The sequence below is a fragment of the Indicator indicator genome, unplaced genomic scaffold, assembly GCF_027791375.1.
Source record: "Indicator indicator isolate 239-I01 unplaced genomic scaffold, UM_Iind_1.1 iindUn_scaffold_86, whole genome shotgun sequence".
Classification (NCBI taxonomy): Eukaryota; Metazoa; Chordata; class Aves; order Piciformes; family Indicatoridae; genus Indicator; species Indicator indicator.
This window is the reverse complement of record NW_026539207.1, coordinates 73,269-96,795: the sequence shown is the minus strand read 5'-3', so window position 1 is coordinate 96,795 and position 23,527 is coordinate 73,269. Positions and strand designations below refer to the sequence as shown.

The 23,527-nt window shown below is 59.7% G+C and overlaps 1 protein-coding gene across 1 annotated transcript; it reads right to left on the bottom strand.

Moving 5' to 3' along the window:
* Positions 1–427: 427 nt before the first annotated feature.
* Positions 428–23,145, bottom strand: LOC128980244 (striatin-interacting protein 1). Its single transcript, XM_054398705.1, has 21 exons — positions 23,023–23,145; positions 17,901–17,970; positions 17,377–17,451; positions 16,151–16,285; positions 15,204–15,324; positions 13,832–13,900; positions 12,758–12,864; positions 11,695–11,822; positions 9,962–10,144; positions 9,653–9,870; positions 9,171–9,236; positions 8,971–9,034; positions 8,584–8,655; positions 8,242–8,316; positions 7,684–7,781; positions 6,071–6,197; positions 5,171–5,271; positions 4,967–5,033; positions 2,740–2,844; positions 1,737–1,941; positions 428–683 (listed from the first exon to the last, which is right to left on the bottom strand). The coding sequence occupies exons 1-21, from the start codon at positions 23,143–23,145 to the stop codon at positions 436–438; spliced, it is 2,457 nt and encodes an 818-aa protein (XP_054254680.1). The 3' UTR covers positions 428–435.
* Between the last annotated feature and the right edge of the window lie 382 nt (positions 23,146–23,527).

Genomic DNA, 23,527 nt, shown 5'->3' with positions numbered 1-23,527 from the left:
TGCCACAGCAGCTCCGAAAGTTCCCTCCACCCTGTTTTGTTCCGCTCCCCCTTCTCCCTCCCAGCTTGGGGGGGAGGGGGGCAGGAGGAGGGTGAGGGTGGTGCCACCTCCATCAACCAGGGGGCACACACAGGTCCCCAACCACCCAACAGGAGACTTCCAGGTGGCTGTGGCCACCCACCAAGGCTTCACCCTCAGCTCAGGCACAGCCTGGCAGGAAGCAAGAGGGGGGCAAGGGCAGCGTCCGAGGGGCAAGGGCAGGCAGGTCCGAGGGACAATGACTGTGTCTGAGGGACAAGGGCAGTGTCTGAACCAGTACCCCACATCTCCAAGCTTCTCCCCAAGCCCACCCCAGCAGGGCAGCCACCACAGCCCCTTCCCAAAGCATCCCCCTCCTGCCACCTCCCCGCGTCCATCCATCCGTCCGTCCGTCCATCACTGCAGCAGCTCCTCCCAGGAGATGGGGCGGGAGAAGACCTCTCTTTCCAGCCACAGGTCATAGTTGACCTGGAAGTCCTCAGGCAGGTCCACACGTTGGCCCAGCACGCTCTGCAGGCAGTTGTCCACGGGCAGGAACTCAGGGTTGCCGTGGGCACGGTCGTAGCGGCGCGAGTTGAAGCGCTCGATGCTGGCACGCAGGGCACACTCCTCCGCCTGGAAGTCCCAGGGACGGGCATCAAGGTCTGGGCAAAAAGGAGTTGGGGAGAAAAATGGCTCACAGAGAGGGCTTAGGGATCTTCAGCCAGCTGAAAGGCCCTCAGGGAAAGGGCTGCAGGGGTTTTTAAGGCAATGGAGCGGGGTGGAGAGAGGGGAAGGGGAGGGGGCCAGGAGGGGAAGGGAGGGGGCCAGGAGGGGAAGGGAGGGGGCCAGGAGGGGAAGGGAGGGGGCCAGGAGGGGGAAGGGAGGGGGAGGGGAAGGGCCGCAGGGGAGGGGAGGGGGCGAGGGGAGGGGAGGGGGGAGGGGAGGGAGGCCGCAGGGGAGGGGAGGGGAAGGGCCGCAGGGGAGGGGAGGGGAGGGAGGGCCGCAGGGGAGGGGAGGGGAGGGGGAGGGGAGGGGAGGGCGAGGGGAGGGGAGGGGAAGGGCCGCAGGGGGAGGGGGGAGGGGAGGGGCCGCAGGGGAGGGGAGGGGAGGGGGGAGGGGAAGGGCCGCAGGGGAGGGGAGGGGCAGGGGAGGGGAGGGGAGGGGAGGGGGGGGAGGGGAGGGGAGGGGGGGAGGGCCGCAGGGGAGGGGAGGGGAGGGGAGGGGAGGGAGGGAGGGGAGGGGGCCGCAGGGGAGGGGAGGGGGAGGGGGCGCAGGGGGAGGGGAGGGGAGGGGGGCCGCAGGGGAGGGGAGGGGGGGGGCAGGGGAGGGGAGGGGAGGGGCCGCAGGGGAGGGGGAGGGGGAGGGGGCGGAGGGGCCGCAGGGGGAGGGGGAGGGGAGGGGCCGCAGGGGAGGGGAGGGGGCCGCAGGGGGGGGAGGGGAGGGGAGGGGCCGCAGGCGGGCGGGAGGCTGTGCGGCAGCCGCCCGGGGGCCGCAGGGGGAGGGGAGGGGCCGCAGGGGGCGGGAGGCTGTGCGGCAGCCCCGGGGCCGCGGGGAGGGGAGGGGAGGGGGCCGCAGGGGAGGGGAGGGGCCGCAGGCGGCGGGAGGCTGTGCGGCAGCCCCGGGGCCGCAGGGGAGGGGGCCATCGGGGAGAGGGCCGCAGGGGAGGGGAGGGGCCGCAGGCGGCGGGAGGCTGTGCGGCAGCCCCGGGGCCGCACCGTTGCCGTAGGCCCAGTCGTCGTTGAGGCGGTGCCGCACTTTCTGGTAGATGGCCGACATGGTCTTCATGTTGCTCTTCCTCCACTGCCTGCCCAGGTACTTGGTCTGCACCTTGAGGAGCTTCAGGACGTAGAGCTGCATCATGGCCTGCTTGACCTTCAGGGCCCGCTTCAGGATGGGTGCCGACTTGAAGACCACCAACATCTGCAGGGACAGCAGGGCACGGTCACAGCCCGGCCTGGCCCGAAGCAACCCTTCAAGGGCATCCAAACCAACCTCCCTGCAGTCAGATCTTACAATCATTGCACCACAGAATGCATCAGGCTGGAAGGAACCCTTGGAAGTCATCTTGTCCAACCCCACTGCAGCCAGCAGGGACAGCTTAGAATCATTCAATCAGAATCATCAGGCTGGAAGGAACCCTTGGAGGTCATCTTGTCCAACCCCACTGCAGCCAGCAGGGACAGCTTAGAATCATTCAATGCCCCAAACTAGAAGGAACCCTTGGAGGGCATCTTGTCCAACCTCATTGTAGTCAACAGAGACATCTTAGAATTATTGAATGCACCAAACTAGAAGGAACCCTTGGAGGGCATCTTGTCCAACCTCATTGTAGTCAACAGAGACATCTTAGAATTATTGAATGCACCAAACTAGAAGGAACCCTTGGAGGGCATCTTTTCCAATCCCACTGCAGCCAGCAGGGACATCCTAGAATGCATCAGGTTGGAAGGAACCCTTGGAGGTCACCTTGTCCAACTCCCCTGCACTCAGCAGGGACATTTCCACCTAGACCATCTGTAGCCAGATCTTCATCCCACCCTCCTCATCCAGCAGCGTTTTCACCTTCCTTCTCCCACCTACCCTCTCTCTCCCCTCCTACTCCACATCGAGGTCTGGGGTGCTGCAAAAAGGGCACCTCCAGGTACCCACAGCCCCCTCAGCAGCCTGTGACAGCCCAGTCCAGCTGGGCTGAGCCCCAGGGGCTCCCCTGGCCCTCACCATGGTGCGGGAGTGCTTCCATTTGGTCAGCTTGTTGAGGATGCGCAGGAGGTTGATGCAGGAGAAGAGGTTCCTCCAGCAAAACTGGTTGTTGTCTCCAGCTTCCTGCAGGGAAGCAGAGGCAAGGGTCAGGCAAGAGTTAACTCCAGCTGGTGGCTGCTCACCAGGGGTGCCCCCAGGGCTCACAACCAAGGCCAGTTCCTCTGATGTCTTCATCGATGATTTGGGTGAGAAGATTTGAGGCACCCTCTGTATGGCTGCAGATGGCACCAAGCTGGGTGGCAGTGTGGAGCTGCTGGAGGGTTGGAGGCTCTGCAGAGGGACCTGGCCAGGCTGGATCCATGAATGGGATCAATGGGACAGGCTGGATCCATGGGCTGAGGTCAATGGGATCAATGGGACAGGCTGGATCCCTGGGCTGGGATCAATGGGACATGGCCAGGCTGGATCCCTGGGCTGGGATCAATGGGACATGGCCAGGCTGGATCCCTGGGCTGGGATCAATGGGACATGGCCAGGCTGGATCCCTGGGCTGGGATCAATGGGACATGGCCAGGCTGGATCCATGAGCTGGGATCAATGGGACATGGCCAGGCTGGATCCATGAGCTGGGATCAATGGGACATGGCCAGGCTGGATCCATGGGCTGGGATCAATGGGACAGGCTGGATCCACGGACTGGGGTCAATGGGATCAATGGGACAGGCTGGATCCATAGGCTGGGGTCAATGGGATCAATGGGACAGGCTGGATCCACGGACTGGGGTCAATGGGATCAATGGGACAGGCTGGATCCACGGACTGGGGTCAATGGGATCAATGGGACAGGCTGGATCCATAGGCTGGGGTCAATGGGATCAATGGGACAGGCTGGATCCACGGACTGGGGTCAATGGGATCAATGGGACAGGCTGGATCCACGGACTGGGGTCAATGGGATCAATGGGACAGGCTGGATCCATAGGCTGGGGTCAATGGGATCAATGGGACAGGCTGGATCCACGGACTGGGGTCAATGGGATCAATGGGACAGGCTGGATCCATAGGCTGGGGTCAATGGGATCAATGGGACAGGCTGGATCCATAGGCTGGGGTCAATGGGATCAATGGGACAGGCTGGATCCATAGGCTGGGGTCAGTGGGATCAATGGGACAGGCTGGATCCATAGGCTGGGGTCAGTGGGATCAATGGGACAGGCTGGATCCATAGGCTGGGGTCAATGGGATCAATGGGACCTGGCCAGGCTGGGGTCAAGGAGGCCAAGTGCCAGGTCCTCAACATGGGTCACAACAACCCCATGAATGCTTCAGGCTGGGGGCAGAGTGGCTGGAGACTGCCCAGTGGGAAAGGACCTGGGGTGACAGTGGCTGGAGATGAGGCAGGGGGTGCCCAGGTGGGCAAGAAGGGCACCAGCAGCCTGGCCTGGAGCAGCAAGAATGTGGCCAGCAGGAGCAGGGCAGGGATTGTGCCCCTGGGCTGGGCACTGGGGAGGCCACAGCTTGAGTCCTGAGGTCAGTCTTGGGCTCCTAACTCCAAGGACCTTGAGAGGCTGGGGCAGGGCCAGAGAAGGGCAACAGAGCTGGGGAAGGGTTTGGAGAACAGAGCTGGGGAGGAGCAGCTGAGGGAGCTGGGGGTGCTCAGCCTGGAGAAGAGGAGGCTGAGGGAGACCTCATTGCTCTCTGCAGCTCCTGAGAGGAGGTTGGAGCCAGGTGGGGGTTGGGCTCTGCTGCCAAGAAACAAGAGATAGGACAAGAGGAAATGTTCTCAGGCTACCCCAGGGGAGGTTCAGCTTGGCCATGAGGAACAATTTCTGCCCCTTGAGGGTTGTCCAGGCCTGGCCCAGGCTGCCCAGGGCAGTGGTGGAGTCCCCATCCCTGGAGGGGTTTCAAAGCCCTGGAGCTGTGGTGCTGAGGGCCAGGGCTTGGTGGTGCCCTGGCAGTTAAAGGTTGGACTCCATGAGCTGGAAACTTTTTTCCAACTCAAACAATTTGATGATTCTGTAAGACCAGAGCAGGGATGAGCAGAGGCTGCTCTGGTCTGAGGACCCTCACCCAGAGAGGTCATGCAGGCAGTAAACATCTGCCAACCCCAAGCACCCTCCAAAGCACCAGGGGCCAAGCACAGGAGTGCTGAGGGTTCCAGGGCTGGGTGTTGGATGCCTGCTGCCTCCCCACATCCATGGTGCCCCCTAGGGTGCCAGGACCTGGCAGAGAGGAAGCCACTCACCAGGCTCTCAGCAGTCAGCTCTGGCAGCTCATGCACCACACAGTATGGATAGTCCAGGACCGAAATGCTGCAGGAAGGAGAGGAGGTGTCCAGCTGCTCCCCCAGATCCCACCTGCCCCAACACCTCCACAGACCAGCCAGGGAGGGGAACACAGGAAGCAGGGATTCCCCCTCCCCACAGGCAGGTCTTCCCCCTTCCACTACCTGTTCTTGGCAGTGATGTAGGACATGATGTTCTGGTTGAAGAACTTGAGGATGAGAGGGATGCAGTTGGCAAAGACCAGGTGCTGGGCCATGTACTCAAACTAGGGAGAGAGAGCAGTGAGCAGCAGGCACCAGCACAGGTGAGAGGCTGAGCTGCTGGAAAGCAGCCCCATGGAGAAGGACTTGGGAATGCTGGGGGACAATAAGCTCTCCATGGGACAGCAAGGTGCCCTCGTGGCCAGGAAGGTCAATGGTGTCCTGGGGGGCATGAAGAAGAGTGTGGCCAGCAGGGCAAGGGAGGTTCTCCTCCTCTATTCTGCTCTAGGCAGGCCACATCTGGACTGCTAGGTCCAGGTCTGGGCTCCACAGGCACAGGGAACTGCTGGAGAGAGTCCATGGGAGGCTGGGAGGATGCAGAGTGGCCTGGAGCAGCTCTGGGAGGAGCAAAGGCTGAGAGCCCTGGGGCTGAGAGCCTGCAGAAGAGCAGCCCCAGAGGGGAGCTGAGCAATGCTCAGCAAGAGACAAAGGAGCTGTGGGGGGCAAGAGGCTGGGGGCAGACTCTTGGCAGTGGTGCCCAGGGACAGGCCAAGGGGCACAAACTGGAATCCAGGAGGTTCCACCTGGACAGGAGGAGTAAATCTGAGGGTGCTGAAGGCCTGGAGCAGGCTGCCCAGAGAGGTTGTGGAGTCTCCTTGTGTGGATACTTTGAATCCCCACCTGGATGTGTTCCTGTGTGACCTGCCTTAGGTGATGCTGCTCTGGCAGGGGGATTGAACTGAATGATCTCCTGAGTTCCCTTCCAACCCCTCCCATTCTAGGCTTCTATGAAGAGGGAACCACCTTGGGTCCTCCCCAACCCCAAAGCTCCATGCAGGGTGGCCAGAGCCTGCCCCACCACACCTGGTAGATGTGATTGAGCTTGAAGTGCTTGAGCAGCAGAAGCAGCACAGCAGAAATGGCTTTGACAATGATCTCCTTGTGCCTATTGACATCCACCCCCAGCTTCATGCTCTGCAGCACTGTGGTCCTGAGGGACACAGAGGGGTTGGTGGGCTGGGGGCAGTGTCCACACCTTGCCAGTGGACAGTCCTGCCATGCCTCCTGCAGCAAAGCACAATTCCTGGCCCACCACTGAGCAGATGATGCTCAGGTCACCCAGGAGGCCTCAAGCCCAAACCATACCACCTCTACCCTGCCTGCTCCCTCCCCTGCCTGCCTTTCCCTTCCCACCACCTCCACCCTGCCTGCTCCCTCCCCTGCCTGCCTTTCCCTTCCCCACCACCTCCACCCTGCCTGCTCCCTCCCCTGCCTGCCTTTCCCTTCCCCACCACCTCCACCCTGCCTGCTCCCTCCCTGCCTGCCTTTCCCTTCCCACCACCTCCACCCTGCCTGCTCCCTCCCATGCCCACCTTTCCCTTCCCACCTCTACCCTGCCTGCTCCCTCCCCTGCCTGCCTTTCCCTTCCCACCACCTCCACCCTGCCTGCTCCCTCCCCTGCCTGCCTTTCCCTTCCCCACCACCTCCACCCTGCCTGCTCCCTCCCCTGCCTGCCTTTCCCTTCCCCACCACCTCCACCCTGCCTGCTCCCTCCCCTGCCTGCCTTTCCCTTCCCCACCACCTCCACCCTGCCTGCTCCCTCCCCTGCCTGCCTTTCCCTTCCCCACCACCTCCACCCTGCCTGCTCCCTCCCATGCCCACCTTTCCCTTCCCACCTCTACCCTGCCTGCTCCCTCCCATGCCTGCCTTTCCCTTCCCCACCACCTCCACCCTGCCTGCTCCCTCCCCTGCCTGCCTTTCCCTTCCCCACCACCTCCACCCTGCCTGCTCCCTCCCATGCCCACCTTTCCCTTCCCACCTCCACCCTGCCTGCTCCCTCCCCTGCCTGCCTTTCCCTTCCTCACCACCTCCACCCTGCCTGCTCCCTCCCCTGCCTGCCTTTCCCTTCCCCACCACCTCCACCCTGCCTGCTCCCTCCCCTGACTGCCTTTCCCTTCCCACCACCTCCACCCTGCCTGCTCCCTCCCCTGCCTGCCTTTCCCTTCCCACCACCTCCACCCTGCCTGCTCCCTCCCCTGCCTGCCTTTCCCTTCCCCACCACCTCCACCCTGCCTGCTCCCTCCCCTGCCTGCCTTTCCCTTCCCCACCACCTCCACCCTGCCTGCTCCCTCCCCTGCCTGCCTTTCCCTTCCCCACCACCTCCACCCTGCCTGCTCCCTCCCATGCCCACCTTTCCCTTCCCACCTCCACCCTGCCTGCTCCCTCCCCTGCCTGCCTTTCCCTTCCCCACCACCTCCACCCTGCCTGCTCCCTCCCATGCCTGCCTTTCCCTTCCCCACCACCTCCACCCTGCCTGCTCCCTCCCCTGCCTGCCTTTCCCTTCCCCACCACCTCCACCCTGCCTGCTCCCTCCCATGCCCACCTTTCCCTTCCCACCACCACCACCTCCCCAGCTCCCCCCCCCGCCCACTTTGCCCTTCCCAGCACCACCCCCCAGCTCCCTGGTGCTCACTCACGGCATCTCCTCTGGCAAGACATCTGCCAGGATGTTGATGGAATCAGTCTTGGCTTTGGAGGTTGGGGCTGCAGCGAGGAGGATCTTCAGCAGGGCAATCTGGAGAGAAGGGAGAGATGGAAAAGGAGATGGCAACAGGGGGGGAGCAGCCAAAGGCTCCACTCCCACTGCAGGAGGCAGTAACAGAATCCCAGACTGGTTTGGGTGGGAAGGGACCTTCCAAGCTCCTCCAGTCCCACCCTCTGCAGTCCCCAGGGACAGCCCCAACCACAGCAGGTTGCTCCCAGCCCCAAACAACCTGACCTGCAATGGTGCCAGCCATGGGGCAGCTCTCACCTCTCTGGGCAGCCTGGGCCAGGCTCTCCCCACCCTCAGGGTCAAACATTTCTCCCTTCTCTCTCCACTCTCAATCTGCCTCTTTTACTTCCAAACCATTCTCCCTGGGATGTACCCATGGGGAGGGAAGAAAACCTGAGGGGCATCACTGGAAATGGATGGAGCAGTGGAGAGGAGCCCCCAGCACTGAGCCCAGGGACAACCCCCAATGCTCCCAGCTCACCATGTACTGTGGCAGGCTGGGCAGGAGGCCTTGGTACAGGATCTCTGCAGGGACTTGCTCCACTTCTTCTTCCCCCTGGTGCCAGGAGAGAGCAGAAAACCTCACAGGAAGAGCTATCACCAGCACCATGGGCCTGGCTCAGCTCCCATCTCAAGGGCAGGATACATCCAGCTCCTTACCCAAAGCCTCCTCACACCCCCCAACCCTCTGCCCCCAGACAAATGAGTGCTTTCCACCTCCTCAGCTGAACAAAGCTCCCACAACCCAGCCAAAAGACTTGGTGGGACCCAATGCCCCCAGGTGCCAGCCCAGGAGCTTCATCCCATCCTCATCTCCACTCACCCCAGAGAATGGGGAGCGCAGGTACTCGTCCTCCATGTGCACCTGGACCTCAGCTATGGATGTGTACTTGTGCTGCAGGAGACACCAGAGGATCACACCATGGCCACCCCACACTGCCACCACCTTAAATCCCCCCAGGAACCTCTGTTCCTCCTGTCCCAGTGGTGCCAGGCAAGGGTGGTGCCTGCTGGCCTCACCTCTGGGACAACCCCGGTAAGAAAAGGATGAAGCCAGTAAGGAATGGGGTGGGAAATGGGAGCCTGCTCCCATCACAGGGCTTGAATACGTGGGAGAGGGACCAGGAAAAGGCACCCAGGCCCTGGTGGGTGCAGGGGGATGGCAGAAGGGACACCAGCAGGGGCTGGAGGAACTCATGCAGGCACTCACCTGCTTCAGGGTTCGGATGCTCTCGTGGATGGGCCTGGGCAAACCAACCACAGTGTTGGTGTCACTGGAGAGAGGGCAAAGAGGCAGGAGCAAACCTGAGCCACCAGCCATGGTGACTGAGGACTCCTCTGTGGCCAAGCAGAGGACAACAGCAGCCCCCAGAGCAGCAGGATCCCCTCCCCATCCCAGGCTGAACCCACCTGCCCAGCGTGTAGCCGATGAACTTGCTGCGGCTGGACTCCAGGAACATCTCAATGTCCTTCTCTCTGCAGGGAAGGGACAGGAGGAAGAGTCACATCCTCCTGGCTCCACCACAGCCCATCAGGAGAACCCTGGTGCTCAGTTGGAGGGCATGGTGCTGAGCCCCACGCCACCACAGAACAGCCAAATTGACCATCAGCTTGACCACACCATCCTCAACATCTTCCCCAAGTCCCTGCTGAAGTTCTCCACTGTTAACAGCCTCCACCTTCCTCCAACTGCTTCAGGACCTCAACATCTTCCACAGGTCCCTGCTGAAGTTCTCCTCTGTTAACAGCCTCCCTCTTCCTCCAACTGCTCCAGGACCTCAACATCTTCCCCAGATCCCTGCTGAAGTTCTCCACAGCTAACAGCCTTCACCTTCTCCACCTGCCCCCAGGACTCCCCACAGCCTAAGCCAAGGCCTGCCCCGTGGACTCACCGGACCTTGGGGGCCCAGGGCAGCCCTTTGGGGCAGGTGATGCGGTCGCTGGGGGGGTGCTGGGTGGGGGGAGGCATCACTTCATCCCGCTCCAGGGGGAAGGTCTCTCCCTCCAGGCTGTTCTCATCATCGTTCTCCTCCTCTTCCTCCCGCGCGTCGTCAGCCTTGTAAGGATCTCGCTCGTTGAAGGCGTCCAGGTTGTCCTGCTTTATCAGGGCCTGCAGGGGGAAGAGGCTGGCAGGTGAGCAGCTTGGGGACAGCCTGTGCAAGGCCCCCAGCTGTCCCCCCCCTCCTCCCCCTGCCTGTCACCTTGTGCTCCCTGCGGCCTCGCTTCTGCTGCTGCTCGATGAGGTCGGAGGCGGAGGCCGGGGGGGAGGCTGCCCGCATGTTGCGGATCACCTTGATGCTGTCCTCGGGCAGTGGGGGCAGGCCCAGGATCTCCCTCTTCTCTGCCTTCATGCTCTGCAGCTCCTCAAACCCCCCCAGCGTGCACTGCAAGGCAGAAGACAGAGCCTTGAGCATGGGGGATGCCCTGCAGGGGCTTGGAGCACCTCTGCTATGAGGACAGACTGAAGGAGTTGGGGTTGTGCAGTCTGGAGAGGAGAAGGCTCCCAGGAGACCTTCTGGTGGCCTTCCAGGATCTGAAAGGGGCTCCAAGAAAGCTGGGGAGGGACTTTTGAGGGTGCCAGGGAGTGATAGGACTGGGGGGGATGGAACAAAACTAGAAGTGGGGAGATTCAGATTGGATGTTAGGAAGAAATTCTTGCCCATGAGGGTGGTGAGAGCCTGGCACAGGTTGTCCAGGGAGGTGGTGGAAGCCTCATCCCTGGAGGGTTTTGCAGCCAGGCTGGAGGTGGCTGTGAGCAACCTGCTGTGGTGTGAGGTGTCCCTGGGCATGGCAGGGGGGTTGGGACTGGCTGAGCCTGGAGGTCCCTTCCAACCCTGACAATTCTGTGATTCTCCACCTTGCCCTCCCCAAACCTGCCCCTCCAGGAGGCACAAATCCTTCCCCCATAGTGTGAAACAAAGAGATGCCATCTGCCCAGGTTGCTCTGTGGTTGTCAGAGACAGAAGGGTTAGGAGGGTGTTCAGCCATCCACAGCTGAAGTTCTTTCCATGGAGGGTGGGGAGACACTGGCACAGGTTGCCCAGGGAGGCTGTGGCTGTCCCCTCCCTGGAGGTGTTCAAGGTCAGGCTGGATGAGGCCTTGAGCCACCTGGGCTGGTGGGAGGTGTCCCTGCTCATGGCAGGGGCTTGGAGCTGGATGATCTTCAAGGTCCCTTCCAACCCAACCCATTCTGTGGATCTGTGAAGTCTGTGAATCTTTTCCATCACACAGCTGAGGACCTTGCTCTGGGTCCATCCTTGGTATCTAGCTCCAGACATCAATATCCAATGTTCCCTGGTGGGGTGAAACCTGGGGGTGGTTTCCCTCACTCCAGGAAGGACATTGAGGGCTGGTACAGGGCCAGAGAAGGGCAACAGAGCTGGGGAAGGGTCTGGAGAAGAGGGCTGGGGAGGAGCAGCTGAGGGAGCTGGGGGTGTGCAGCCTGGAGAAGAGGAGGCTGAGGGAGACCTCATTGCTCTCTGCAGCTCCTGAGAGGAGGCTGGAGCCAGGTGGGGGCTGGGCTCTGCTCCCAGGGAACAAGTGACAGGATGAGAGGGAATGCCTTCCAGATGTCCCAGGGGATGTTCAGGTTGGCCATGAGGAACAATTTCTGCCCCTTGAGGGTTGTCCAGGCCTGGCCCAGGCTGCCCAGGGGCAGTGGTGGAGTCCCCATCCCTGGAGGGATTCCAAAGGTGTGGAGCTGTGGTGCTGAGGGCCATGGCTTGGTGGTGCCCTGGCAGTGCTGGGGTGAGGCTTGGACTCCATGACCTGAAAAGTTTTTGCCAACCAGACCAATTCCATGATTCTCTAACAGGGCACAAACTACCTGGCTGAACACCAGAACAAGAGGATGGAGCAGTTTCAGCCAGCTTCAAAGGCAGAACAGAAGTCAAAGCAGAAGACACTTGGCAGCACCCCCAGGGGCTCTCCTCACCAGCACAGTCTTCCAGAGCAAGAGCAGAACCTTCTTCATGGGGAAGTGTGGAGCATGGCCACTGCAGAACTTGGTCACCATCCCAAAGAGCATGACAGAGAAGGGTTCATTGTTGTACAGAGGAGCTCCTGGAACCACACAGCACCATTGTCCAAGGCATTCCTTGTCCCTCTTCTCACCCCAACCACCAGCACCACTCCCTGCACCCTCTCCTGGCCTCTGCAGTTTCACCCTCCCCATCTCCAAGATCCTCATCCCACCCCAGACAGTTCCTCTCTTCCTTCATGGTTAAGCACCAGGCTTGGCAGAGTTACCTCCTGCTTGAGCTCATCTTAAAGGTCTTTTCCAACCCAAACTATTCTGTGATTCCTTTCCAACACCTTGGACCCTTCATTATTTCTCACCTCTATGCTGAGAAGGAACAACAGCTCCAATAATAATTTTTTTTCCCCAAGGAAGTGGCATCCAGACAGCAGCAAAGGCTGTTTGGTGTCCTCTGCTCACCTCTTGCTCCACCAGCAAGCTCCAACCTAGCAGAAACTAACCCAAGGCTGTCAGCCTTCCTTAACCAAAGCCTGGAGCCAAACCTCATCTCATTCTCTTTGCTCTCCAGCCTTGGAAATCTCCATCCCATAAACCTGGAGGCACCTGGTCCTCACCCCAGACAGTTCCTCTCTTCCTTCATGGTTCAGCACCAGGCTTGGCAGAGTTACCTCCTGCTTGAGCTCATCTTAAAGGTCTTTTCCAACCCAAACTACTCTTTGACTCCTTTCCAACACCTTGGACCCTTCATTATTTCTGCCCTCTATGTTGAGAAGGAACAGCAGCCCCAACAGTCAATTTCTTTTTCCCCCAAGGAAGTGAGCACCCAGACAGCAGCAAAGGCTGCTTGGTGTCCTCTGCTCACTCCCTGGCCCCACCAGCAAGCTCCAACCTAGCAGAAACTAACCCAGAGCTGCCAGCCTTCCTTAACCAAAGCCTGGAGCCAAACCTCTTCTCACTCCCTTTGCTCTTCAGCCCTGGATACCTCCATCCCATCCACCTGGAAGCACCTGGTCCTCACCCAGCTCTGCTCTGAAGGTCTGTCTCATGCTCTTCCACTCAGGCTTGTCCCCCTCAGCCTCCTGCCGGACGGTCTCCACGATCAGGTACATGATGTTCAGCAGCACCCTGCAGAAAGAAGGAGGTCAGGATGAGCTCTGCAGAGCTACCACCAGCACCCAGGGCCACCTGGAAGATCTTGGATGGGCCCAGACCACAGCTGGACTCCATGCACCAAGAGATGGGAGCTCAAGCACCAGGGAAGAACACCTCTGCAGGTCAAAGCAGCAAAACCTTTGTTCTGCCATGTTTGCTGCCTGCATGTCCCCAACCAGCCACACACAGGCTGAGCAGAAGGGACTTGTACTGACTGAGCAGCCCCAGGTGGCCAAGAAGGTCACCAGCATCCAGGCTTGGATCAGCAAGAGTGTGGGCAGCAGGAGCAGGGCAGGGATTGTCCCCCTGGACTGAGCACTGGGGAGGCCACACCTGGAGTCCTGGGGTCAGTCTTGGGCTCCTCACTCCAAGAAGGACATTGAGAGGCTGGAGCAGAACCAGGGAAGGGCAACAAAGCTGGGGAAGGGTCTGGAGAACAGGGCTGGGGAGGAGCAGCTGAGGGAGCTGGGGGTGTGCAGCCTGGAGAAGAGGAGGCTGAGGGAGACCTCATTGCTCTCTACAGCTCCTGAGAGGAGGCTGGAGCCAGGTGGGGGTTGGGCTCTGCTCCCAAGGAACATCAGATGAGAGGAAATGTCCCCAGGTTGCCCCAGGGGAGGTTCAGGTTGGCCACGAGGAACAATTTGTTCCCCAAAAGGGTTGTCCAGGCCTGGCTCAGGGCACTGGTGGAGCCCCCATCCCAGGAGGGGTTTCAAAGCCCTGGAGCTGTGGTGCTGAGGGCCATGGCTTGGTGGTGCCCTGGCAGCGCTGGGCTGAGGCTTGGACTCGACCACCTTAAAGCTCTTCTCCAACCCCAACAATTCCATCACTCTAAGCACACCTCAGCTGGGACAGGCTTGGGACCCCCTTCTGGTGGCTGCTGGCTATAGAAAGCAGGTGAGGCAAGGTCCCTGTGGCAGCCCAGGAGCAGTCCCAGCCCTACCTGAGGTCGGTGCTGTCGGCCAGGGAGATGGCAGGCTTCCGGACGGCGCTGCTGCAGGCGGCGCTGTTACTGCAGGGGGACAACAGCCTCAGAGGGACCCTGGGGACAGCTGCACACTGCCACCAGCAGCCCCCACACCACGGCCAGACCCTGGGCCACACCTTAGGAACAAGGTTTGCACCATGAGGCGGGGGTGGAACGCTGGAACAGGTTGCCCAGGGAGGTGGAGGGGTTCCCGTTCCTGGAGGTATTCAAGGGGAGGCTCAGCAGGGCTCTGGGCAACCTGAGCTCGTTGGGGATGTCCCTGCTGACTGCAGGGGGGGTTGGAGTGGGTGAGCTGTGGAGGTCCCTTCCAACCCAGCCCATTCCATGAATCTGCTGCCAACCTTGGGCACAGCACTGGGGAGGGAGGAGGTGTTTGTGCTGCTCAATAGCTAAAGGGTGGGGGGCAAAGAGGAGGGGATCAGACTCTGGGCTCCTCAGTTCAAGAGCCAGGGAACTGCTGGAGAGAGTGCAGGGGAGCTGCTGAGGGGAGCAGCTCTGTGAGGAGCAAAGGCTGAGAGCCTGGAGAAAAGAAGCCCAAGAAGGGATCTGAGCAATGCTCAGCAAAAGGAGCTGTGGAGGGCAAGAGGCTGGGGGCAGACTCTTGGCAGTGCTGCCCAGGGACAGCACAAGGGGCAAGGGGCACAAACTGGCACCCAGGAGGTTCCACCTCAGCAGAAGGAGAAACTTTCTTGGTGTGAGGCTGCTGGAGGCCTGGAGCAGGCTGCCCAGAGAGGTTGTGGAGTGTCCTTGTGTGGAGAGCTTCCACCCCTCCCTGGGCATTGTGCCCCTGGGCAAGCTGCTGTGGGTGCCCTGCTGGAGCAGAGGGGTTGGAGTGGATGAGCTCCAGAGCTCCCTTCCAGCCCACACCATGCTGAGATTCAGTGAGGAGGAACAGACCCATCTCTATTTGCTGCCAGGCAGCACAGCTCATAGGGAATTCCTATATGGATCAGGTGTAATCCCACATCACATTCCCACCCTCAACATCAGAAGTCATCCCACTGGCTGCAGGAACCAGATTAGCTTCCTGGATCAGGGAATGGAACTGCCACAAACTGGAAAACCTCCCACCAAGGAGCTCTGGAGCTATTTCTGGAGATTAGGAAGAAATTCTTTGTAGTGAGGGTGGAGAGAGACTGGCACAGGCTGCCCAGGGAGGTTGTGGCTCTCCCCTCCCTGGAGGTGTTCAAGGCCAGGCTGGATGAGGCCTTGAGCAACCTGGGCTGGTGGGAGGTGTCCCTGCCCATGGCAGGGGGGCTAGAACTGGATGATCTTGAAGGTCCCTTCCAACCTAAGCCATTCTATCAACCTCTCCCCCAGTACTCACTCAATCTCCATGTTCAGCAGCTCCACCAGAGCGTTGAAGGTCCCCACTTCCAGCAAGAGGAAGATGTTGTACCTCATCCAAGCCTGCACCTCAGCCTCAGAGCCACACTCCCCAAAGGTGCCTGCAACAACAGCCTTGCTGGATCCCACCCCTGCAGGGATCCCAACATCCCCACCAGAGAAATTCCCAGCAGGAATGAAAACCAGCTTCCATTTGAAGGCCAAAAGCAAAATGGAGAAGGTGGAACTGCCCTGGAGTGGGCAGAGCTGGGATGGCACAGGGAGGTTGGTCAAATGGGTCTGGAGAACAGGGCTGGGGAGGTGCAGCTGAAGGACCTGGGGGTGTTGAGGCTGAGGGGAGACCTTCTGGCTCTCTACACCTCCCTCAAAGGAGGTTGAAGCCAGGTAGGGGTTGGGCTCTTCTCCCAAGAAACAAATGATAGGACGAGAGGAAATGACCTAAAGTCACCCCAGAGGAGGTTCAGGTTGGCCATGAGGAACAATTTCTGTCCCAAGAGGGTTGTCCAGGCCTGGCCCAGGCTGCCCAGGGCAGTGGTGGAGTCCCCATCCCGGGAGGGGATTCAAAGCCCTGGAGCTGTGGTGCTGAGGGTTCGGTGGTGCCCTGGCAGTGCCAGGAGAGGCTTGGACTCCATGACCTAAAATGTCTCTTCCCTCCTGAACAATTCCATGGTTTAGTGGTGACCTGGCAGTGCAGGGATCATGCTTGGCCTCCATGACCTTAAAGGTTTCCTCTAACCTTAACAATTCCATGAGTCTAAATTTTGGACTCACGACTACGAAGCTCCCACAGGACTTGGATTCAGCTCCGGACACCTCCAGGAGCAAAACCAAGAGAGAAGATGACCTTCAACACTTTTGAGAGCCTCCAACCTGTGACCCAGATGTAGCCAGGAGGAAACTAAAGGGGTGACAGAAGCTTGAAGTCACCTTGGGCCACGTAAAGGATGGCTCTGGCAACCCTCAGCCTCTTCTCCCGGGCGGTGACCTCCAGCCCGTCCAGGAGCCTCATGGCGTGGGTGCGGTGCTGGTTCCTGTCCAGCTCTGTCCATTTCTTGTCCCTCACTGCAAAGACAAAAGCAGAGAAGGTTGAGAGTATTTGGGCCTGCCCTGGACACCACCATGGAGAATCAGAGAACTGTCAGGGTTGGAAGGGACCTCAAGGATCAGCCAGCTCCAACCCCCCTGCCACGGGCAGGGACACCTCACACCACAGCAGGTTGCTCACAGCCACCTCCAGCCTGGCTGCAAAAACCTTCAGGGATGAGGCTTCCACCACCTCCCTGGGCAGCCTGTGCCAGGCTCTCACCACCCTCATGGTGAGAAACTTCTTCCTAACACCCAATCTGAATCTCCCCACTTCTAGTTTTGCTCCACCACCCCCAGTCCTATCACTCCCTAACACCCTCAAAAGTCCCTCCCCAGCTTTCTTGAAGCCCCCTTCAGATCCTGGAAGGCCACCAGAAGGTCTCCTGGGAGCCTTCTCCTCTCCAGACTGAACAGCCCCAACTCTCTCAATCTGTCTTCACAGGAGAGCAGCTCCAGCCCTCTGCTTACCCTGTAGTGATAGGATGAGATGGGAGAGGGGAGACTGAGACTGGAGATGAGGAAGAAATTCTTGCTAGTGAGGCTGGGGAGACACTGGCACAGGTTGCCCAGGGAGGCTGTGGCTGTCCCCTCCCTGGAGGTGTTCAAGGTCAGGCTGGATGAGGCCTTGAGCCACCTGTGCTGGTGGGAGGTGTCCCTGCTCATGGCAGGGGCTTGGAGCTGGATGATCTTCAAGGTCCCTTCCAGCCCAACCCATTCTGTGGATCTGTGAAGTCTGTGAATCTTTTCCATCACACAGATCCCAGCTGAGGACCTTGCTCTGGATCCATCCTTGGCATCTAGCTCCAGACATCAATATCCAATGTTCCCTTGTGGGGTGAAACCTGGGGGTGGTTTCCCTCACTCCAGGAAGGACATTGAGGGCTGGAGCAGGCTGGATGAGGCCTTGAGCAAGCTGGGCTGGTGGGAGCTGTCCCTGCCCATAGCAGGGGGGTTGGAACTGGATGAGCTTTAAGATCCCTTCCAACCCAACCCATTCTATGAATCTCCTCTAGGAGCTCCCTGTCCCTCCCCTGAGGGGGGTGAGAAGGCCAAGAGAAAGCTCTTACCATGGATCCTGAAGTCCTCCTCGAAGCACTTACGGTTGAGCAGGAACTCAGGACCCTCTGTGTAGCTGTAGAGCTCTGCCAAAAGAGCAAGACAGAACATCTCCAACCACCTGCAGCAAGCCACCAGAGAAAGCTCAAACCCTGGCCACCACCTTCAGCCCAAGAGGAAGGGGAGCAGCAAAAAAAAAAAAACCAAACAAAAAAAAAAAAAAAAAAAAAAAAAACAAAAAAAAAACCCAAACCCCAACCAAACCCCAAAGCACCCAGAGCAAAGCTAGGAAAGAAAAAAAAAAATGATGATGGGATGCCAGCTACCTTTGAAGATGGATAAAGGAGGGCAGGGGGGAGTGGAGACCATGATCACAGAATTGTTAGGGTTGGGAGGGACCTCAAGGATCATCTAGTTCCACCCTCCCCCCCCCCCCCCTGCCATGGAGAGGGACACCTCACACTAGGATCAGGTTGCAGGATGATGGAGGTGGCAAAGCTGCTTTCTGGTTGATCCCTGGGGATGAATCCCTCACCAGAGAGCTCTGCTGCCCATTTGTCAGTGTCTGCATATTCAAACTCCAGATCTGGAGACTCTGAGTAGCCCTGAAAGCAAAAAAAAAAAAAACAAAACAAAAAAAAAAAAGGGAGAAACAAAACAAACAAAAAAAACCACCACCAAAAATCACTTCGAATCCAGCATTTTTCAAGCAAGAAAACAAACAAACAAACCCCAAAAAAAAAAAAAAAACCCAAAGCCTCAAGAGGTTCCCAAAATTCACCTCATCCTCCTGGGAATCCAGGGTTGGATCTGCCGGAGAACAAAACAAAATGTCCCTGGCAGCAGCAGGAAAATGTTACCAAGGCAACTTCCAACCCCACCTCCTGCACCTCCAAAGCCAAGCTCTGCAGCACTGAGCCACCACTGCTGCTGGGCAGCCTCTGCCACTGCACCACAGCAAAACAAACCAAAAAAAAAAAAAAAAAAAAACAAAAAAAACCCCAAAAAAACCACTCCAGGAGCTCCAAAAGGTCCTCAGAACATCGAGCAGGAGATGGGAGTTGGTTCAACCTTGGCCTAGGGAAGCAGGGAGGTCTCACGAGCTCAGCTGGTTGGAAGGGCTGCAGGAAAACTTGAGGTGGCCACCAAAATTTGGGTTGTCCCCTGCTCACCAGAGGGATGCTAGAGGGGAAGGGTGAGGATGAAACAGCTGGTGGGGGGGCTGGGAGATGTTCCTCAGCATTCCAGGATGATCCATCACCAGCTGGTGGTGGATTTGTGGAGCTGGGAGATGTTCCCCAGCATTCCAGGATGATCCATCACCTGCTGGTGGTGGATTTGTGGAGCTGGGAGATGTTCCTCAGCATTCCAGGATGATCCATCACCAGCTGGTGGTGGATTTGTGGGGCTGGGAGATGTTCCCCAGCACTCCAGGATGATCCATCACCTGCTGGTGGTGGATTTGTGGGGCTGGGAGATGTTCCCCAGCACTCCAGGATGATCCATCACCAGCTGGTGGTGGATTTGTGGGGCTGGGAGATGTTCCCCAGCACTCCAGGATGATCCATCACCAGCTGGTGGTGGATTTGTGGAGCTGGGAGATGTTCCCCAGCACTCCAGGATGATCCATCACCTGCTGGTGGTGGATTTGTGGAGCTGGGAGATGTTCCCCAGCACTCCAGGCTGATCCATCCCCAGCTGGTGGTGGATTTGTGGAGCTGGGAGATGTTCCCCAGCACTCCAGGCTGATCCATCACCAGCTAGTGGTGGATTTGTGGAGCTGGGAGACCTTCCCCAGCATTCCAGGATGATCCATCACCAGCTGGTGGTGGATTTGTGGGGCTGGGAGATGTTCCCCAGCATTCCAGGATGATCCATCACCTGCTGGTGGTGGATTTGTGGAGCTGGGAGATGTTCCTCAGCATTCCAGGATGATCCATCACCAGCTGGTGGTGGATTTGTGGAGCTGGGAGATGTTCCCCAGCACTCCAGGATGATCCATCACCAGCTGGTGGTGGATTTGTGGGGCTGGGAGATGTTCCCCAGCACTCCAGGATGATCCATCACCAGCTGGTGGTGGATTTGTGGAGCTGGGAGATGTTCCCCAGCATTCCAGGATGATCCATCACCTGCTGGTGGTGGATTTGTGGAGCTGGGAGAGGTTCCTCAGCATTCCAGGATGATCCATCACCAGCTGGTGGTGGATTTGTGGAGCTGGGAGATGTTCCCCAGCACTCCAGGCTGATCCATCACCAGCTGGTGGTGGATTTGTGGGGCTGGGAGATGTTCCTCAGCATTCCAGGATGATCCATCACCAGCTGGTGGTGGATTTGTGGGGCTGGGAGATGTTCCCCAGCACTCCAGGCTGATCCATCACCAGCTGGTGGTGGATTTGTGGGGCTGGGAGATGTTCCTCAGCATTCCAGGATGATCCATCACCAGCTGGTGGTGGATTTGTGGAGCTGGGAGATGTTCCCCAGCACTCCAGGATGATCCATCACCTGCTGGTGGTGGATTTGTGGAGCTGGGAGATGTTCCCCAGCACTCCAGGCTGATCCATCCCCAGCTGGTGGTGGATTTGTGGAGCTGGGAGATGTTCCCCAGCACTCCAGGCTGATCCATCACCAGCTAGTGGTGGATTTGTGGAGCTGGGAGACCTTCCCCAGCATTCCAGGCTGATCCATCCCCAGCTGGTGGTGGATTTGTGGGGCTGGGAGATGTTCCCCAGCATTCCAGGATGATCCATCCCCAGCTGGTGGTGGATTTGTGAGGCTGGGAGATGTTCCTCAGCATTCCAGGATGATCCATCACCAGCTGGTGGTGGATTTGTGGAGCTGGGAGATGTTCCCCAGCATTCCAGGATGATCCATCACCTGCTGGTGGTGGATTTGTGGAGCTGGGAGACCTTCCCCAGCATTCCAGGATGATCCATCACCAGCTGGTGGTGGATTTGTGGGGCTGGGAGATGTTCCCCAGCATTCCAGGATGATCCATCCCCAGCTGGTGGTGGATTTGTGAGGCTGGGAGATGTTCCTCAGCATTCCAGGATGATCCATCACCAGCTGGTGGTGGATTTGTGGAGCTGGGAGATGTTCCCCAGCACTCCAGGCTGATCCATCACCAGCTGGTGGTGGATTTGTGGAGCTGGGAGATGTTCCCCAGCACTCCAGGATGATCCATCACCAGCTGGTGGTGGATTTGTGGAGCTGGGAGATGTTCCCCAGCACTCCAGGCTGATCCATCACCAGCTGGTGGTGGATTTGTGGAGCTGGGAGATGTTCCCCAGCATTCCAGGATGATCCATCACCTGCTGGTGGTGGATTTGTGGAGCTGGGAGATGTTCCTCAGCATTCCAGGATGATCCATCACCAGCTGGTGGTGGATTTGTGGGGCTGGGAGATGTTCCTCAGCTCTCCAGGCTGATCCATCCCCAGCTGGTGGTGGATTTGTGGAGCTGGGAGATGTTCCCCAGCACTTCAGGCTGATCCATCACCAGCTAGTGGTGGATTTGTGGAGCTGGGAGACCTTCCCCAGCATTCCAGGATGATCCATCCCCAGCTGGTGGTGGATTTGTGGGACTGGGAGATGTTCCTCAACACTCCAGGCTGATCCATCACCTGCTGGTGGTGGATTTGTGGGGCTGGGAGATGTTCCTCAGCATTCCAGGCTGATCCATCACCAGCTGGTGGTGGATTTGTGGGGCTGGGAGATGTTCCCCAGCATTCCAGGATGATCCATCCCCAGCTGGTGGTGGATTTGTGGAGCTGGGAGATGTTCCCCAGCATTCCAGGATGATCCATCACCAGCTGGTGGTGGATTTGTGGGGCTGGGAGATGTTCCCCAGCATTCCAGGATGGTCCATCCCCAGCTGGTGGTGGATTTGTGAGGCTGGGAGATGTTCCTCAACACTCCAGGCTGATCCATCACCTGCTGGTGGTGGATTTGTGGGGCTGGGAGATGTTCCTCAGCATTCCAGGCTGATCCATCACCAGCTGGTGGTGGATTTGTGGGGCTGGGAGATGTTCCCCAGCATTCCAGGATGATCCATCCCCAGCTGGTGGTGGATTTGTGGAGCTGGGAGATGTTCCTCAACACTCCAGGCTGATCCATCACCTGCTGGGGGTGGATTTGTGGGGCTGGGAGATGTTCCCCAGCATTCCAGGATGATCCATCACCAGCTGGTGGTGGATTTGTGGGACTGGGAGACCTTCCCCAGCTCTCCAGGCTGATCCATCACCAGCTGGTGGTGGGGCTGGGAGATCTTCCCCAGCATTCCAAGCTCACACAGAGCTACTCACAACCCTCTCCTGTCATTCCTCATCCATGGAAGTGGATGGCTCCCAAGCTGTCCCAGGAATGAGACTGGATTTGGAGGACATAATGGGAAAGCCATGGGTTGAATCAGCTCCATTCAGAGCCTCTCAACCCTCCTAATGTCACCACAGCTCTGAGGGTCCCCACCAAGACCTTGGTGGCTCAGGGAGGGTTTGGTCACTCTCACCAGAGCCAGCCCTGGGGTGAGCAGCACAGCAGGACCAAGCTGATGTGCAGTGGCACAACCCAACCTCCACCTCCACACCAGGCCAGTGCTGACTGGAAAAGGAGAGGAGAAGCCCAGACTGGTTCAGGTGGGAAAGGACCTTCCAAGCTCCTCCAGTCCCACCCCCTGCAGTCCCCAGGGACAGCCCCAACCACAGCAGGTTGCTCACAGCCCCAAACAACCTGACCTGCAGTGGTGCCAGCCATGGGGCAGCTCTCACCTCTCTGGGCAGCCTGGCACAGGCTCTCCCCACCCTCAGGGTCAAACATTTCTCCCTTCTCTCCACTCTCAATCTGCCTCTTTGAGTTCCAAACCATCCCCCCTTGTCCTGCCCCAATAGGCCCTGCTCAAATCTCTGTCCCCAGGCTCCTTCTTGTCCTTTTTAAGCCCCTGGCCTGGAGAGCAAGGACCCAGAGCAGCCCTGGAAGTGGGGGTGACCACTGCTAGGTCCATTTGGGAGCCCCAGGACTGAGCTACTCTCATGTCCCAGACAGGTCAAACCAGCTCAGATTCAGGGATAAGATGAACAGGAAACTGGCACTGACCCAAGCAGGCTCCAGGCACAGCTGGTACCAAAGAAAGTCTGGCAGAGAGAAGCCCCAGCCCACACAGCCTCGCTGCTGAGGTGCCAGGGCAAGGCTTTGGGTCAGCAAAACCGACCCCAAGGGAACCGGTACCGATGCACCGCGGTGCTGTGGTGCGGGGGAAACAGCTGGCCCAGGACGAGCCCCGGGGGAAGCGGTACCAAAGAACCGGGTCCAGGAGGAGGAAGCAGCTGGTCCAAGACCAGCCCGTACGGGAACCGGTACTAAAGAACCGTCTCCGGGGAGCGGGAGGGTGGCTGGTCCAGGCCCTGGCCCCAGGGGAAGCGGTACCGAAGCACCAGCTCAGGGAGGGGGGAGCCACCGGTCCCGGACCAGCCCAACGGAGGGCGGAGCCCAAACACCGCTCGGGTCAGGCCAGTAGCGGACGCCGGAGTCCACCGGCACCGCACAGGCAGGCCCCGGGCCCACGGCGGGGAGCACAACGACGCGGCCCCTGCCCGGCCCGGCCCGCCCCGCCCGGGAAGGCCGCCCGCCCCCCCCGCGGAGCCAGGCCCAGCGGCAGCGGCGCTGACCTCGGAGTCCTTGCGCGGCGGGCGGCCCAGGTCACGGGCCTTGCCGGGCGACACCGGCCCGCCGCGGGCCTTGTTGTTACCCGGGAGCGGCCCCGGGACCCCACCGCCGCCGCCCGGCTCCATGTCGGCCGCGCTGCACCGCGCCGAGCTCTCGCGAGGACTCACCCCTCCTTCTCGCGGGAGCGGCAGGGAGAGCCGGGGTAGCGCCGCCGCCATGTTGGGAGTGGCACCGGGGGGATTGGTTTCGGGCTCTCGGGGCAGCTGCGACGTGTATCCAGCCGTCGGCCCCGCCGCGGCGGCCGCGTCACCGCCCAGCCAGCGCCGCCCGCCCCCGGTGGCCACGGCCGCTGCGGCACCCGGCCGGACGGCGAGCTCCGCCCCCGCGCCGCCATCTTGGGTGCGGCACGGCGCAGGACTCCGCCATGTTGGGAGCGGCACTTCCGCCTCCATCGGCCCGGCCTCGTGAGGCCGCCATGTTGGGAGTGGCAAGAAGGGGCAGTACTGC

Bases quoted from the DNA above. Each gene is read 5' to 3' on its own strand.
- LOC128980244 (XM_054398705.1), bottom strand. From the start codon at position 23,145: ATGGAGCCGGGCGGCGGCGGTGGGGTCCCGGGGCCGCTCCCGGGTAAC. The intron at 9,237-9,652 runs GTGAGTCCACGG...CCTTCCCTGCAG, and splicing joins CCCTGGGCCCCCAAGGTCCG to AGAGAAGGACATTGAGATGT. The intron at 9,035-9,170 runs GTGGGTTCAGCC...CCCTCTCTCCAG, and splicing joins ATCGGCTACACGCTGGGCAG to TGACACCAACACTGTGGTTG.